The sequence below is a fragment of the Geotrypetes seraphini genome, chromosome 10 (genome assembly GCF_902459505.1).
Source record: "Geotrypetes seraphini chromosome 10, aGeoSer1.1, whole genome shotgun sequence".
In the NCBI taxonomy this organism is placed as follows: domain Eukaryota; kingdom Metazoa; phylum Chordata; class Amphibia; order Gymnophiona; family Dermophiidae; genus Geotrypetes; species Geotrypetes seraphini.
The window spans coordinates 130,452,212-130,468,126 of NC_047093.1; the positions used below are offsets into that span (position 1 = coordinate 130,452,212).

A 15,915-nucleotide genomic window follows, 5' to 3' on the forward strand; every position below is an offset into this window, starting at 1 on the left:
AACCAGAAACTTTCTGCATGACAGCACTGCCACCAAGCCAGCAGGGCTAAACCATTTTACCTTTTCTAATTGTGCAATATCTTAATTATTATTATTTATTTTTAACCGCACAACTTTCTAAATGTCAAAACTAGTTTTAAGCAAATCACGTTTCTTACCTGAGTGATCAGGTTAGGCTTTAAGGTGTGTATGAAAAAGCCCAAGAGAGACAGGAGCAGGCTAAGCGTGTGCTGGAGGGAGGGCTGATCTGACACCTGAATCACAAGATAGCAACATGATACACTATCAAACTTGTTCACACACAAAAAAATTATACTTCCATCTTATGGACTATGTGGATTGTTTTGTCAGTGACTTGAGAAGTTTCATATACTCAAGCAGATGCTTGTGAAAGTGACCAGGAATATGTGCACTTAAAACTAGACATGACAGCTGTGGAGATATTCATTAGGGAGAAACAGGAGCAAGAGAGAGAATTTATGTCGCTAGTTAGTTTGCTGTTGAAACAAATTATCGTTCACCATTGGACATAGAATGGGTGATCTCTGGGCAGGAGGTCAGAGAAATTATGAGACATGAGTGTTGTGTGTAGAATCATTGTTTTCTGGAGAGAGAGAAAGATCTCAAACCAACCATAAGATTTAGGACCCATTGATTAAAAGATAGTAGTGTATAAATGGGTCCTAATCTTATGGTTGGTATGAGATCTTTCTCTCTCTCCAGAAAGCAATGATTCTACACACAACACTCATGTCTCATAATTTCTCTGACCTCCTGCCCAAAGATAACCCATTCTACTTCCAATGGTGAGCGATAATTTGGTACCTTGGTTTACAAGCATAATTCGTTCCAGAAGCATGCTCGTAAACCAAAGCACTTGTATATCAAAGCAAAGTTCCCCATAGGCCATAATGCAAACTCAGATTTGTTCTACAACCAAAGTTTGCTATGATGGCCCAGGGGTGGGTACCTGCCTATGGGTGCCACAGCCCCTTCAGCAGGGTGGCTTCCTTCCCTCAGGGTCCCCATGCAGTTGCCCTCCTGCTTTGGCTGATGCCTCTGTCATCCGCCAGCACCTTCCGGCTCCCGATTTAAGCCTGCCGCCATCCTGCAGAAGCATGCTCCCGAATCAAGCCGGCCACCGCCCTGACAACGCGTGCACCACATACAAACCTGCCTAAAGTTATACCTGCTGTACGCCTATATCTAGGTCAGCCCACCTCCCGCCCTTTCCCCTCCTCTAAAAACGCCTCTTTTCGCTCTATACGTTTAGAGGCATGGGAAAGGCCTAAACTGGTTTTAGATACATCTAAAACCAGCTTTGGTTATGGGTACTTGGACGATCAGGCTTTTTGATTGTCCAAGTACCCATTTAGGCCACTTTTTAGACGTTTTTGGGGTTTTTTTTTATTATGAGCCCCTAACTGTCTAGTAATGCTAATAAAGCTGTGCATAAAGTGGGAAAGTTTAAGTTTAAAATATCGTTTTGCTCCAGGCTGTGTGACTATGTATGCATCAGTCACGCAGCCTGGAGCAAAACGATACCTCTGAGGGAGGCTTCTTTTTAAAGCCGAACCATGTCGGGTTTGCAAAACAGATAGGTTCTGATATACCATTTTACGGCAATATTGCCTGTTTTGCTTTATAATAAGTTGATCGTATTAAATAAACTCTTCTTTATCCCAGGTTGATGTGTCCAAGTTCCTTCCCCACTTTCTTTCCATAATAGGTTAGACAGCCAAACAGACCTGCCTAAACAGCTGGTCTATCTTTGGCCACTATAACTTGGTAGCTGTATTAGAAATAAATATGCTTAGAAAATGATGGTAAGCTGTAACAAGCTCTTAAGAGGATATACACATACATATAGCATTCACAATTGCATTTACAGGGTGGTATCTCAGAAACAAACAGTTCACCTTCATTTAGAACTACAAACACACACCACAGTGTTCATGAAACTCAGTGAAAATATTCTCACCTGTTTGACATGAAAGAGAGGCCAGAGCTGAACAATAGCTTCCGAGGCAACTACCTGCAGTTCGGGCTCCATCACCTCCTCAGCAGAACTACACACGGTTAGCAAAGCAGCAAGAGAGGCATTCTAACAGGGCAGAAACAACAGTGAGTAATACTTCAGCTAGAAGTAGAAAGAACCAACCTACATACCAATAAAGCTAGAACTAAACACTGCCATCCAGTGAGAAAAACATAAGGGGACATGGGCACCTTAATTTAGGTGAATCAAGAGCATATCCTATACTGGCATCTGGGCACCCACATTCGATTATAGAATATTAACATAACCAGGTATTGTCATACCTTTCATTTATATGCCTGCAGTTACAATAGCCATAGACCTGGCATATCTGTGGTCATCTAAATGTAGCAGGGACATGCACAACTTACACTATTCTATAAGTTATGTGCATAAGTGGGAGTCCCACCCATGTGTACGCCCCCTTACATTTACATGCTATGCTGTTATAGAAGTGACATTTTTGCAGGTAAGTGTACATTTACGTGCTAGTATTCTACTAATTTACATACACAGGGAATGCATAAATGTGGACATCCAGTTAAAGAAATGCCCTTTAAATGAGAAGGGAGAGAGAGTGACTCTAAGAACCTTCTTTTTTATGACACCAGCCATGGATATTTGTTGAGAGCCAGACGGGAAAAGATAAAAAGAAGCTGTGCATGATATCTCTCTGGTGACAGCTGGATAGGGAGGAATGTGAGAGAAGAGTCCTGAAAGATGCTGTTCATCTTCTTTCTAATCTGAGTTACATTTTCAACTGGTTTTCAGTCTATGCATGAGTTGCTGGTATTAGATCTGACAAAATCCAGGTTATCATATGCAGTTATTTTTTCCTATCACTTCAAAATTTTTCTGAGTTGATTTTTCCTTCTTCCTGGTTGAGGAAAATTATAACTAGAGCCCCCACAATCCATAAAATATGGAGCTCCATTTAAACTCCTTAGTCCAGTACGAGGGATTAGAGATAAACCAGCAACTCAACAGAGGATCTCATGGTACTCCACTATTGTTTATAAAGGTGGTGTGAAAATTAGCAAAGTCTGTCTTGCACATGGAAGATTGTCATTTTATTCTCATTGACCAGTCTCTATATTACTCATGAAACATTTTACCAGCAACAGCAAAAGAATCCGATTAACATTACAAAGGCTACCATTGGAAAATTAACTACAAATCTGGAAGGTCTAAATTTTGCTTGCTTCATTAAAATTAAAATATTCGTCCCCTTACCAGATGTATAAGGTCTCCCAAGGTGTACATGTTACTTGCCCACTGCTGGCACACTGTTGCTACAGCTGTAGTGATATCATTGGCTACTTGCTTCCTGAGTTCTGTTGTGAATGCCTTGAGTGAAATATGCTGCCATAACACTAAGTTCTCTACTTCTCCTGGAGAATGATTATTGATAAATTCAACCTGAAAAAAAGGCAAACATATGTATTTTAGCATGGACTATGCCTGTCTGCAAGGGAAGATTAAGTTCCTAACTCAGTAATCTTCTTTTTAGTATAAAGAGACGTGAGTCTTGACAAGTGGGTTTCTTCCCTTCACCTGCAAGGATTGCAGAAGGCATCATCTACATTTTTCAAATCTGCCTCCTTGTGTCACTGGGCAGTGCCTCAGCTCTTCAGTTCGTACCAAAGCAATGGATAACCCCTAAGGAGAAGAAATAATAAGGAGAACTCCCTGACAAATCAAGTCTTTTTTTGCTCTGCAACAATAACATTTAATTGAACAATTAGACATGTGTTTGTTTAAAAAGTATGTTTGATTCATTTTCTTTTGTTTGGAAGGAAGATGGATTGAAGTATTTAGGAATTTGGATTAAAAATACAGTAGATGAGACGGTAAAAGAAAATGAAAAACTTTTGTTAAAAAAGGTTACAGAATTATGTGAACATTGGAATCCATTATATTTATCTTGGTGGGGGAGAGTCCAAACTGTTAAAATGATGATATTGCCTGTGGTTTGCTATCAAATGGGTATGATACCAGTATTCTTTCAGGGGGTCTTTCTATAAAAAACTGAATTCGATTATTATTAAATTTACTTGGCTTGGTAAAACTCCTAGAATTGCTTTAGTATCTTTGCAAAGGCCAATTAAGGAGGGTGGGGTAAATTTTCCAAATTTTTATAGGTACTATCAGGCCTTTATTTTACGTCAAGGTATATATTGGGTCCTCCCGGATCTCATTGAGTATACTCCTGATTGGTTATATTTGGAATGGCGACTCATGTTTCCTTTACATCTTTCTCATGTTCTCAGTATCAAGATGCCCAGATTATACAAAGAAAATAGAATTTTAATGGATACTTGGAAAACGCTAAGATTTGTTAGTAACTTAACTGATATTCCTATTAATAGATCAACTAATCAATCCATATGGCTAAACTCCAAGATTCAAATTGGCGGTTTCAAGGTCGTCTGGAAACATTGGATAATTGCAGGAATTAGAAATTTAAATGATGTCATCTCTATTCAGCTAAAGATGAGCATAAGTCTTCCGATACGTAAAAATTGACTTATCGGAAGACAGACTCGTAATCGATAAGGATGAAAGCTATGGAAACATAGAAAACTAGCTCTATCCGTAGGTTTTCTAAACAAAGACGTCTGAAGGGTGGTACTTGATTTTAAAATATGTATATCTAAAAAAATCCACCTCTGTGTTATTATATGTTACTGTAAATTGTATACAAGGATCTATTGTATTCAACCACTGAACAAGACAGTAGCTCTTTTTCTGTTGCTGACCATATGAATAAACAACATCCAGAAAACGCATCCAGAACTTAACATGTTTAAACTTTGTATTAGCATATATGTACTGTTCTTCAATATTTGCAACATATAACGTGGTCAGTGAGGAGGCCAACGAGGCTCCCATTGCAATACCATGGACCTGTAAAAAATATTCTCTATTAAATGAAAAATAATTACAATAGATGCTTCTTTTCGTCTTTTTCTTGTCTTCTTTATGGCACACATGGAGGGGGGGTAGTGAAAATAATTTTACATAACATGTTATAATATGGTATACAATATGTATAAGGTGATTGGAAAGTACTTGAAGGGTGGGGGGTGGGAGAGGGGATAAAAAAATTTGTTCAGAATATTATGTAATAGATATAAAAGTGATTTTGTGTATTCATTAGTTGTAACTCAATATTTTGTACACTTCATGTAAAATATGAAAATGAATAAAGAATTATAAAAAAAAAAGATGCTAATTTTTTTTTAATTCTTTATTCATTTTTACATATTTCAACAAGTGTATCAGATGAAATCATTCAAATTTATATATATACACTTGATTAACTTTCATGTAACACTTTAAATATAACATTTCAGTCAATACTTATGTTCTATCATATCTTAAATATTATATGCTACATTTAATATCTAAAGAATTAATATTAGGATAGAAAACCCTCCCATCCCCTCCCTCCCTCTACAGAAATTCTATCTACAATATATCAAAATTATTAACACATTCATATACATTATAGTATTAATAAATATTACCAACCCACAATTACAACTCACAACAATGCTAATTAACAAAAAAGAGTGAGCAATTCTCAAGAAGCATATTTTCTTATAGAAATACATCTGAAATAATCTTCAATGCTTTATTCACAGGAATCATCATGTATAGAGAGGTTATATCCATGGAAACAAACCAATCTTCTTCCTTAATGTCCATTAGATCATCTAACATATTAAGTATATGCGTTAAGTCTTTAATATATGAAGTAACCTTCTTTGCAGCCTGTTGTAAAAAAAATATCAAGAAATTTTGATAAAGGCTCTAGAATGGAATTTTGCATTGCTACTATTGGACGGCCAGGTGATGTCTAGATTTTTTATGAATCTTAGGTAGGAAATAGATTTGTGAGACATGGGAGAACTGTTCCTGTAAAAATTTGGCCTCCTTAGGAGTAATCATTTTCTGTTTAAGAGCAGTTTTTATAATATCCCCAATTAATTTTTTTTATATTTTCTGTAGGGTCTGATAGTAGCCATTGATAATGTTCACTTATATTCAGTTGAGCATACAACTCCTGAAAATACATCTCTTGAGTTTGGATAACAAAAGCTCCTCCTTTATCAGCACGAGTAATTATTAAGTCTGAATTTTGACGCAAGGATTGTAGAGCTTTCCATTGAACTGAAGACATATTCTGTTTTATAGGGGGATTAGAATCTTCTAATGTTGCCAAATCTTTTAGAACCAAGTCTTGAAAAATAGCCACATTTTGATTTAAAGGGCCCGGAGGACACCAAGTAGATTTAAGGATCACTAGAGAACCATCCAATGTATATTGATGGTCTTTAAAAAGATCTTTAACTGAAGTTTACATAGAAATCTATACAATTCCCGGCGGGCTTAAAAAGGATAATATTTCGGTGTTGGTATAAATCCCAGCCCAAATCCTAACACTTCTACTTGAGGTATAGTCAGTTGGAAAGTGGTTATATTGATGATCGATGATACTACTGTTGTTGAGACCTCGTGTTGGGACGACTGTTGTCCTGTACTCGGGATTGGAATCCCACCCGATTCAAACCTCCTTGTCTTTTTCTGCCTCTTTGGCGCCAGTTTAAAAAATTACCAGGAGACCGATTGCCTCCACGGGCACTACTGTCACTTCCGGAGCCTGAATCTATCATAGATGAATCATCATGAAATGGCTTTACCTGAGACTGGTTTACTACAGGTCATTTAAATGTCCATGTACATATTTTATTTTGGCTATAGTCCTGTTCATCCCGTTTTAGTTTTTTGATTTTAGTTTGCTTCACAGATTCCCTAAAGGCATCCAACCTCTGTTGAGTTTCTTCTTTTAATTTTGGAAACATTTTTGTGTTGGTGTTTTGTTGAATTATATTTTCTTTTTTTCCAAATTCTTTAATCATTTTTCATCTTACATCAAGTACACAATATTACATCATTTAAAACTTTTACACATCACTTGAATTTCTTTCTATTGTCATCGTAAATACATAAATTTATGTTTTAATTCTGCAATCTTGGTCTTCAGTTCATTCACTATCTTTGTGATGTGTTCAATTATAAGTAGCATTAAATCCATACTACATTTATTAAGAATAGATATCCATTTTCCCCACAAAACCTTGGTCAGTTTTAAGCTTCAGACATCAAACTTACAAAATCAGTCAAATCCCTGAGCCAGATCTTCTGAGGAACTCCTACAGAAGAGCTTCTTGTCTCCTCATGGGTTCAGAAGTGTCTGTGCATTTGCATTTTGACAACAACGCCAAGTCACTATTCGAGGCCTCTAGGGGGGATTTATGCCCCAACCAATGAGCTTCCTGTGATTCTAAGACCCTGGAAAGACCATAAGAAGCTAAGCCCATCACTCCCGTCCCTCCTTCATTTATTCCATGGCACGTGGCACATGGACGCTCCTCAGCCGGTCATGCAGAGGAGTCCTTATTAACCAATTTTTAGTAAAATCGATGGGTTTTTAGACAGATAGAGGCTTTTAAAATAAAATTGAGAAATCCAAGATGGCTGCTGTGGCAGTGTTTTGGCGCCTAAAAATGGCCCAGGAAAGCTGTAATAAAGATCCAAAAATTCAGAAAAAAGATTATTTGTGGTGGAAGACTCTAAAGGAAGCCTCAAAGACTCTCAAAAATTTGATTCTTAAGACCACCCCAATGTCTCCTATAGATAGTAATGCACTGTATTTGCAGAACAGGAAGGTGCTGTGCCTGCATCAGCTACCACTGCAGCTGGACTATGCAGAAGAGTTCTGCCTCAGAAAAATCTGTAAATTCCTCCAGCAGCTTGTCACTTTGGGCTGCCTTTTAGTCAGACCCGAGTGTCTGAAATCCTCGACCCCTCTAGTTCCTCTGCATCGTCAGTGGGGGGGAGGGGGTCACAGCTGGCACCTGCTACAGCCCTCTTGGCCAACACAGGGTCACACAGCCTGTGTTTCAGCACCTGATAAATCAGGGGTGAGCTGCACTACTAGGGGAACTCTCCCTGAGCTGTTTTAGAAGTTATTGCAGGCCAACTAGGTAGGTTCCTCTCCACAGAGGCTGCATCTTCTCCCAGGCAGAGCAGTTCCATGATTTCTGGAACCTCTGTAGCACCAGAAAGCCTCAAAAGTCAGATTAAAACCCTCAAAATAATAAATTATATGCAGAGCACATGAAGAGACATCTTCTCAACTGCGGAGCTGAGGCACTGTCCAGTGACACAAGGAGGTGGGTGATGAAACCTAAAACAGTGATAAGAAACTTAAGATACTGTAAAGCAAAACTGCTGATATAGTAGTATCATACTAGACAAGGCAGTGCAGAAAGCCAACTGGTTAGTAGAGATTTTCAATCTGCTAAAAAGGTGTTCTAACTTTATGCAGTGATGGCAACCGGGTACCTGTCTGAATATCAGCTGGTGCCTGGGTAGCTTCCAGGTAATGACCAGATTGCCCCCCCCATCCTGATCCTTTTTCATGACTATAAATACCTCCCCCTCCCATCTCAGTAGACCCTTCCAAGTCTATCTTCAATCTCTAGTGGTCTAGTAGTGGTGTGATAGGGGAAGAAGCTAACCCCCTTCACGCTTGCCTCTAGCACCAGCATCTGGAAAGTGGCTGCTGCAACCTCTCCCATTAGTCTTGCAGAACTGCAAAAGTACTAAGAGATGGTTGTAGCAGTCATATTAAAGAAGCCTCCATTAGGGGCAGGAGCAAGGGAGTTCGCTCCTGCACCAATCACTCCCACTAGAACACCCAAAATTGAAGGTAGGCCCGAGGGGGAGGGCAGAGGGGGCTCAGAGGGTTACTGTAAAGTTATGCGGACCCTGGCTAAATATCAGCTGAGACCTGCATAGAAACATAGAGTATGACGGCAGAAAAGGGCAGACGGCCCAACAAGTCTGGCCACTCAAGAACCTTCCCTCCTCCCTCCCTCCCTCCTTCGGGAATCCATCTTTTAGGCATTCCTCTGGAGCGACCCCACCTGTCTGCCACATCGTCCCTTGAAGTCGAGCGTAGTCAGCACAGCACCATTTACCCTGGATATTCAGTGTTGGGGTCCACACACAGCTTGGCAATGAATATCAGGGGCTAATTTAGCCGGCAATGGTCAGCATTTTTTTAAAAAAAATGCTGACTGCCAACAGCTCAATATCAACCGGTTAGATTGTAAGACCTTCACAAACAGAGAAATTCCTACAGAACCTGAATTTAAATTGCTTTGCTATATTATTGCAGATCCTCCTTGAAGTGACTCTAAACTACAGATCTTGTAAGTCTATGCAAATTACCAAGATTCACAGACCAAATGTATGCTAACATATCTCATGAATTCACTATGGATATCCTGAAAAGCAAACATACTGGCAGAAGTAGCATCGGCTCTCTAGGACCAAAGTTGAGATCACTACTTTAATGCTACATTATTTTGCAAAAATAAGACATCTTGATTAATTTGTGGATGCATAGTGACTTCAAGCCTAGTTTATTGGTTTTCTCTTTCATACCCTGATACCTTGTATATAAAGTTCAAGGTATGCACTTGATGTGACTCTAGCAATGCGGTTTCACCCCTTGAGCTTTGTATTTTGTTCCCAATGCCCAGTAACCAATTATTTAATCAATGAATGATTAAAATATCAAGCATCCCACATACCTTTCAGGCACAGATGTCACTACTAACCAACGATGGCTTTATCACAATGTGTATAAAGGACACTATCAAAGCAAAACAGTAAGGAGGTATCCTATGTTACAAACCTGAACTTAAATGAGGTGAGGTGAAGCAGCTCTTGTGTAAAATAAAACACCTCAAATTGTGGGCATGAGTGAGGTGCTTTCATGATATGTCAGAGCTTCCCAAATTGTGGGAACCCAAAATGGGGCTGCAAAATCCATATTTGGGGTCACGATTTAGGTAGACTTTCCATAGGTACATAAGTATTCTGCATCTCCAGGGGGATCACAAATTTTTAATTGGCTGTAATCATAAGATCATGTCCTCAAAAAGACTGATAAGCATCACAATACATTCTGTTATTTATTGATTAAGGGGGAGGGGAGAGATAAATTCTAAATTGATATTTTGCAGATTATTAAGTATTGTTATTTAAGTTAAAAATGTTTTTATTTGCTTATACACTTATTGTAAGTTCTAAAAATGAATAAATAATTTAAAAAAAAAATTCACAATAGCTCTTAAGAAGCTCTGGACAGGAAAAAATGTAAATGAAAATCTTCATCTTGCCTGTTAAGTTAACTCTTTTGAGTTATTCGATATAGTCACAGGATGTCAGGTTTCTTCCTTGCTCTACTACAGGAGACAGAAACTTCTATGAACTGTAATCTATGAGTTTCTGCATGACTGACAGAACCAGAATTAACAGGTAAGACATGTGCTTCCTTTATGCTTCCTCATTATCTGTTGTTCTAAGCCATAAAGGCCACCATTAGTGTAGGTTTGGCATTCAATCTATGGGGGAAAAACCCTCAAACTTATATTGCCCAGCTCACACATGCTCACAAGAGCAAGAAAAAAATCACTCTGTGCATCTATCAGAATTTCACTATAGAAGGATGTTTCACTTAACCTGTTATGCAATGCCCAGGTTTAGCCTGAACAAAAAATTACAAAAATATTTTGGGCCCAATATTCAACTGGTGGCAATCAGTGTTTTGCTGACCACCACCAGTGTTATACCTGGAAATTCAATCCTGGGCCACGTCTGGGTTCCAGTACTGAATTTATGGGTATAGGGAGCAAGCTAAAATATTTTTGGTTAAGTGCAACATTTGGCATTTAACCGACTATGAAGAACTTCATCTTAACTGGTTAAGTGCCAAATATCAGCACTTAATTGACTAAGTGCTGACTTTACCCCAAGTTGATTTCAGCTTGAGCACTAACCAGGCGTTTTCAGCAGTACTATCCAGTTAGATGCCATTGAAAATGCCCCTTTAGCCCCAGACAGCACAAGTGAAAAACATTCCATCTTCTGGAGTTCAGTGATAAGAACACAGACTGCTCTTGTGATATGTTCCTTCTCATCAATTCATGTACAGTGGCCCTGATTCTTTCTATAAATGGTGTCTAGAAGGCAGTGCCTAGCTGGTTTCCATGCGAAACTCAAATTTTTTAAAATGGGCTTAAATGGCGATGATCGAAAACACCATTAAAAAATGATAAATTTAAGTTCATCATGAAAATAGACATGGCGCCTCTCTGCGCCTATGCAAAAAGTAGGTGTGGTTAAGGGCGGAGTTTGGGCGTGGAATGACACCAGCATTAATAGGTGTCTTATTTTGGGCGCCAGTAAATTAGACTAGGAAAACCCTGGCTTAATATACTGGAGCCTTACATTATGATGCCTACCGATGCCTGAGTCAAGTTAGGCACCACTAGGCGTGATTCTATAAACGGTGCCTTAATTTGACTAACATGTGGAAGGTGCCATTTTCAACTGTGCCTACCGATTTAGGTGCTGTTTATAGAATCAGGCCCAGTATGCCTTCCTTCCTCCATTCTCATCCTCCTTCAAAATACTAGGCTGATTGAGAAAGAAAGGGAAGGAACCAGGCCTGGTTCCCTACCCACTCCTGCCTCCTTTCCTCAAACACAGAGGAGCATAGTACTTACCTGGTGATCTGCAGCCATAAGGAATACCATACGTCGTAGCAGCACAGATAGGTGAGACAGCTGGTAACACTCTCCTGGACATAATTTAATCTGTCAAAAGAATGAGATCAGGATAACACATGCCAATGCATATGGAGTGTTCCCACCTGGCTGGTGTCCTAGGAATTGCCTTACACATACAGAATAGAAAGACCAAATAGGAAGAGAAGCCTACTCATAGGACATCAAAGATATCTAGGAAAAGCATATGCAAGGCTCTTTTCTTTTTCATTTTATTCATTTTAAACTCTTACAACAAGTGATTTATACATAATATAACAATTTTCAGATGTCACTTGTAAGTACATTCAAAAATTCTTAAATAATAAAATATCATTCCCTTTTCTCCAATATTCTTATATCTTTTAATCAATACCCCCACCCCCACCCTAACCCATCCCCATCCCCTTCCCTTATATTCTTCCAGGTGCTAAGATATCTCATCATTAGAATAATTAATCAATGGTCCCCATATTTTCTTAAAATTATGATAACTCCCTTGTTGTAACGCAAACGCCTTTTCCATTGCAAGGCTCTTTTCAAAGTCATTTAACTGGATTTAGTTGGGCAAACCAAATGCAGCTAAAGTACATGCACATTTAAGAGATGTGTGTTTCAGTAGAAGTTAAAGCTTTCTGGGCTATATTCCGAAAAGGTATATATGTCCACCTTGCAGATTGCTTTTATTGACTGAAAACTTCCCTGGGCTCTATAAATGCCTGAAACATGCTTTGCTAGGACTTCTCTGTTTAGGTCAGGCCTCAGTTTTTCTCTCAATTTAGGGAACGCTGCAAGAATTCTTCATGAAGCGGACTCTCTATAAACAATATTTCTCAGCTCTTTTGGGGCAAAGCAGGAATTACTGCAGAAATCTGTACAATCAAACAGAAAAGTTTTGTCACTTACCAGCTGAGCTATAATCAAGACATGCTGGGCACAGAGTTCTGCTGTCCCATAGCTGTAAAGAGATATGGATAGTGAGATTCAGCCTACATTTACTACAGTTTTATCTATCAATGGGACACATTCTTTCTTTTTGCTCATGAAGATTTAGAACAGGGGTGTCAAAGTCGGTCCTCGAAGGCCGCAATCCAGTCGGGTTTTCAGGATTTCCCCAATGAATATGCATGAGATCTATTAGCATACAATAAAAGCAGTGCATGCAAATAGATCTCATGCATATTCATTGGAGAAATCCTGAAAATCCAACTGGATTGCGGCCCTTGAGGACCGACTTTGACACCCCTGATTTAGAACATTTGAAGCTATGGAGTTCCAGAGTCCTCGGGAGGTCTCGCTATACCAGCAGTCTCAAACTCAAACCCTTTTCAGAATCCACAACTAGTGATTGAGACCTATGTCTCCTGCATCGTTGGTACCGATCCTGTGAGGGTGAAGGTATCCGATGCTTGCACGTCTCTGAACACTTAGATGAGACGTGTTTTGATTTAAGAGAAAACTTACTCAAGTGAGAGCGTCAAGGAGAGGAAGAATGCTGTCTGGCGTAACTATGGCTGGAAGCAGTTTTGGATGCATGCCTGGATGATGGATGGTGCCGACCGGGTGACTGCATCGAAGACTAGGTACTGGTACCAGCATCCCTGGCATTGGTACACTCAGGCTGGACCAATACTTGCAGAATCAGCTCTGGGGTCAAAAATTTAAATATGTGACTTTACTCTGCTCGAAATAACTCCTCGAACTGTGGTTTTATTGTTGGTAAACCCTTTCTACCGGAGTACAGCCTGTGAAAATGGAAGAGTGAAGTAGAGTTTGGATCGGGGCCGGAATGAATGTGGGTCCTGGCCCGTTTGTGCAGCAGCAGTGCTTGGAGACTTTAACAGCTGTAATGGCTTTTGTGAGCTACACCAAAGAATGTGAAAGAGAACTTACTGGATTATATCAACTACAGCAGTGGATTATATCAAGTGCAACAGTAGACTGATGTCTTGAACTGGTAATATGTTGATACTGCAGGACGTTTGGATAAGTCTCTCCAATGGAAGCCTCTACTGTTTCCAGCTAAGTACTTGGCTTTTTTGAATTTTTGTTTTTTGTCACCACATGTTAGGCTTTGTAGTTTTGTTTTGTTTTGTAGTTCTGTGCTTTATTGTCTCTGTGCCTGGGTGCAGCTCAGGTTTTTCTCAGTGTTCTGAGTTTTTTTTACTGTAACTCCACCTGGCCACAAAAGGAGCCTATGATTATTGGGCTCTAGCCGGTTGGCTTGAATGGTCTGGCATGGAATAAGTGGTCTTGCCTGTCTTTCTGAGGCTCGTTTTGATAAAGAATTGTGATGGCCAGTAGCTCATGACAACACAGTGTCTGTGTAAAATTTTTGCAGGTGTTTGAGAATACTTTAAATCAGGGGTGTCAAAGTCCCTCCTCGAGGGCCGGAATCCAGTCGGGTTTTCAGGATTTCCCCAATGAATATGCATTGAAAGCAGTGCATGCAAATAGATCTCATGCAGATTCATTGGGGAAATCCTGAAAACCCGACTGGATTCCGGCCCTCGAGGACCGACTTTGACACCTGTGCTTTAAATAATGAATTTTTTGGTGACAAAATCACCTTATTGATAGTTTTTTGCATAATAATCATCTATGCCAGGGGTAGGCAATTCTGGTCCTCGAGAGCCACGGGCAGGTCAGGTTTTCAGGATATCCACAATGAATATATATGAGACTAGCTGATGCCCCGGCGTTGCACGGGTATTTAATTATAGCAATAACACTGTAAATGGATTCAAATAAAGATACTTTATAGTGGTGAATGAAATTATTTTTTTACAGCTTAATAAAAAGTACAATATTCAAATTATAATGTGAAATATTTGACAAAATGAATACAATACAACTAACGCAAAACGTGATTATAAACAACATTTTTAGTTTCACCTCCTGGAGCAAGAACATATAAATTCTTAGGTGAACCCACCCTTGAGCAAGCAACATAGAGTTGTGGGCCGCGAGACCCCCAGAACATATCACCCCAGGTAGTGAGGGATCTGCATACCAAGTTTCGTTCAAATCGGTCCCACAGCTTTTTACATTTTTTCCATTGACATGAATGGGTGAAATCTGATTTTCTGTTTGTAGCTCCGCCCACGTGTGCAGGTGGGCCGCGAGACCCCCAGAACATATCATCCCAGGTAGTGAGGGATCTGCATACCAAGTTTCGTTCAAATCGGTCAAGCCGTTTTTGCGTGATTGCGGCACATACACACACACATACATACCTCCGATTTTATTTAGATAGATAGATGGATTTGCATGCACTGCCTCCTTGAGATGCAAATCTCTCTCATACATATTTATTGTGGATATCCTGAAAACCTGACCTGCCTGTGGCTCTCGAGGACCAGAATTGCCTATCCTTGATCTATGCCTTCAAAGCAAGAGAACATCATAACTTACCGAGCCAGAAAGCACCAGGTGTCCATAGCAAGTACAGATGTTATCAGATTTGCACTGAGCACAGCATCCAGCAGAGCACGCTCCTGAGCAGAAAAAGTAAACAGCAGAACTTACCGTTTTAATGAACAGCTTAATATTTTATCATTACATTCATAGAGTCATATGACAAATATTTCTATTACAAAATAAGAAAGATTGATGGAAGGTGAAATTTAGCCTTATTTGTTGAATTCTGATGAACCACACCAGGCAAGTGGGTTTATGTCTCCCTGCCAACTGATGGTGGAGAAACTGTACACAGTTTTGCAGTATCATCATCATTGCCTAAAAGAGGCTCTATATCCTGGAACTATCAGTAATTCCTCACAAACCCAGCAATCAAAGATCTGAACAATGAACTACAACAGAAGACCTCACCTGAGCAAGCAAGAACCATCTGAGAAAAAACCAAAAAGCTTAAGGCAAAGGAACAGATGGTAACCTGACACTCCCACCACCAAAGAAAAGAGGAAACTCAGAACTATAATGAACATACAGATTAGAGTATACTTCAAAAGAAACAAGGAGATCAATGCCTGGCTTCCCCGGGTGAGTCCTGCACTAGTTTAGCAGGTTTCAAGAAGTATGGAAATTTAATAGGTAAGGCAACATTTCACATGCCTTATTATCTTGTCTTCAGTCTACACCAGTGGGTAGGAAGACAACAGGGCCACTTTTGAGAACATCAGCCCCAAATGTCATCTACAGTGCTTCGTAAAGGAATGCAAAGAAGAC

General features: G+C 39.5%; 1 protein-coding gene across 3 annotated transcripts in view; it reads right to left on the minus strand.

Moving 5' to 3' along the window:
• Nucleotides 1–15,915, minus strand: part of C10H1orf112 (chromosome 10 C1orf112 homolog) — a 104,477-nt gene that overhangs the window by 24,342 nt on the left and 64,220 nt on the right. For all 3 annotated transcript variants that reach the window (XM_033962138.1, XM_033962137.1, XM_033962139.1), the window contains 6 exons: nt 15,142–15,224; nt 12,634–12,685; nt 11,689–11,778; nt 3,272–3,457; nt 1,982–2,104; nt 159–254 (listed from right to left, as the gene is read on the minus strand). In XM_033962138.1, the coding sequence (XP_033818029.1) occupies nt 159–254; nt 1,982–2,104; nt 3,272–3,457; nt 11,689–11,778; nt 12,634–12,685; nt 15,142–15,224 (630 nt within the window). The remainder of the gene's footprint in view (nt 1–158; nt 255–1,981; nt 2,105–3,271; nt 3,458–11,688; nt 11,779–12,633; nt 12,686–15,141; nt 15,225–15,915) is intronic.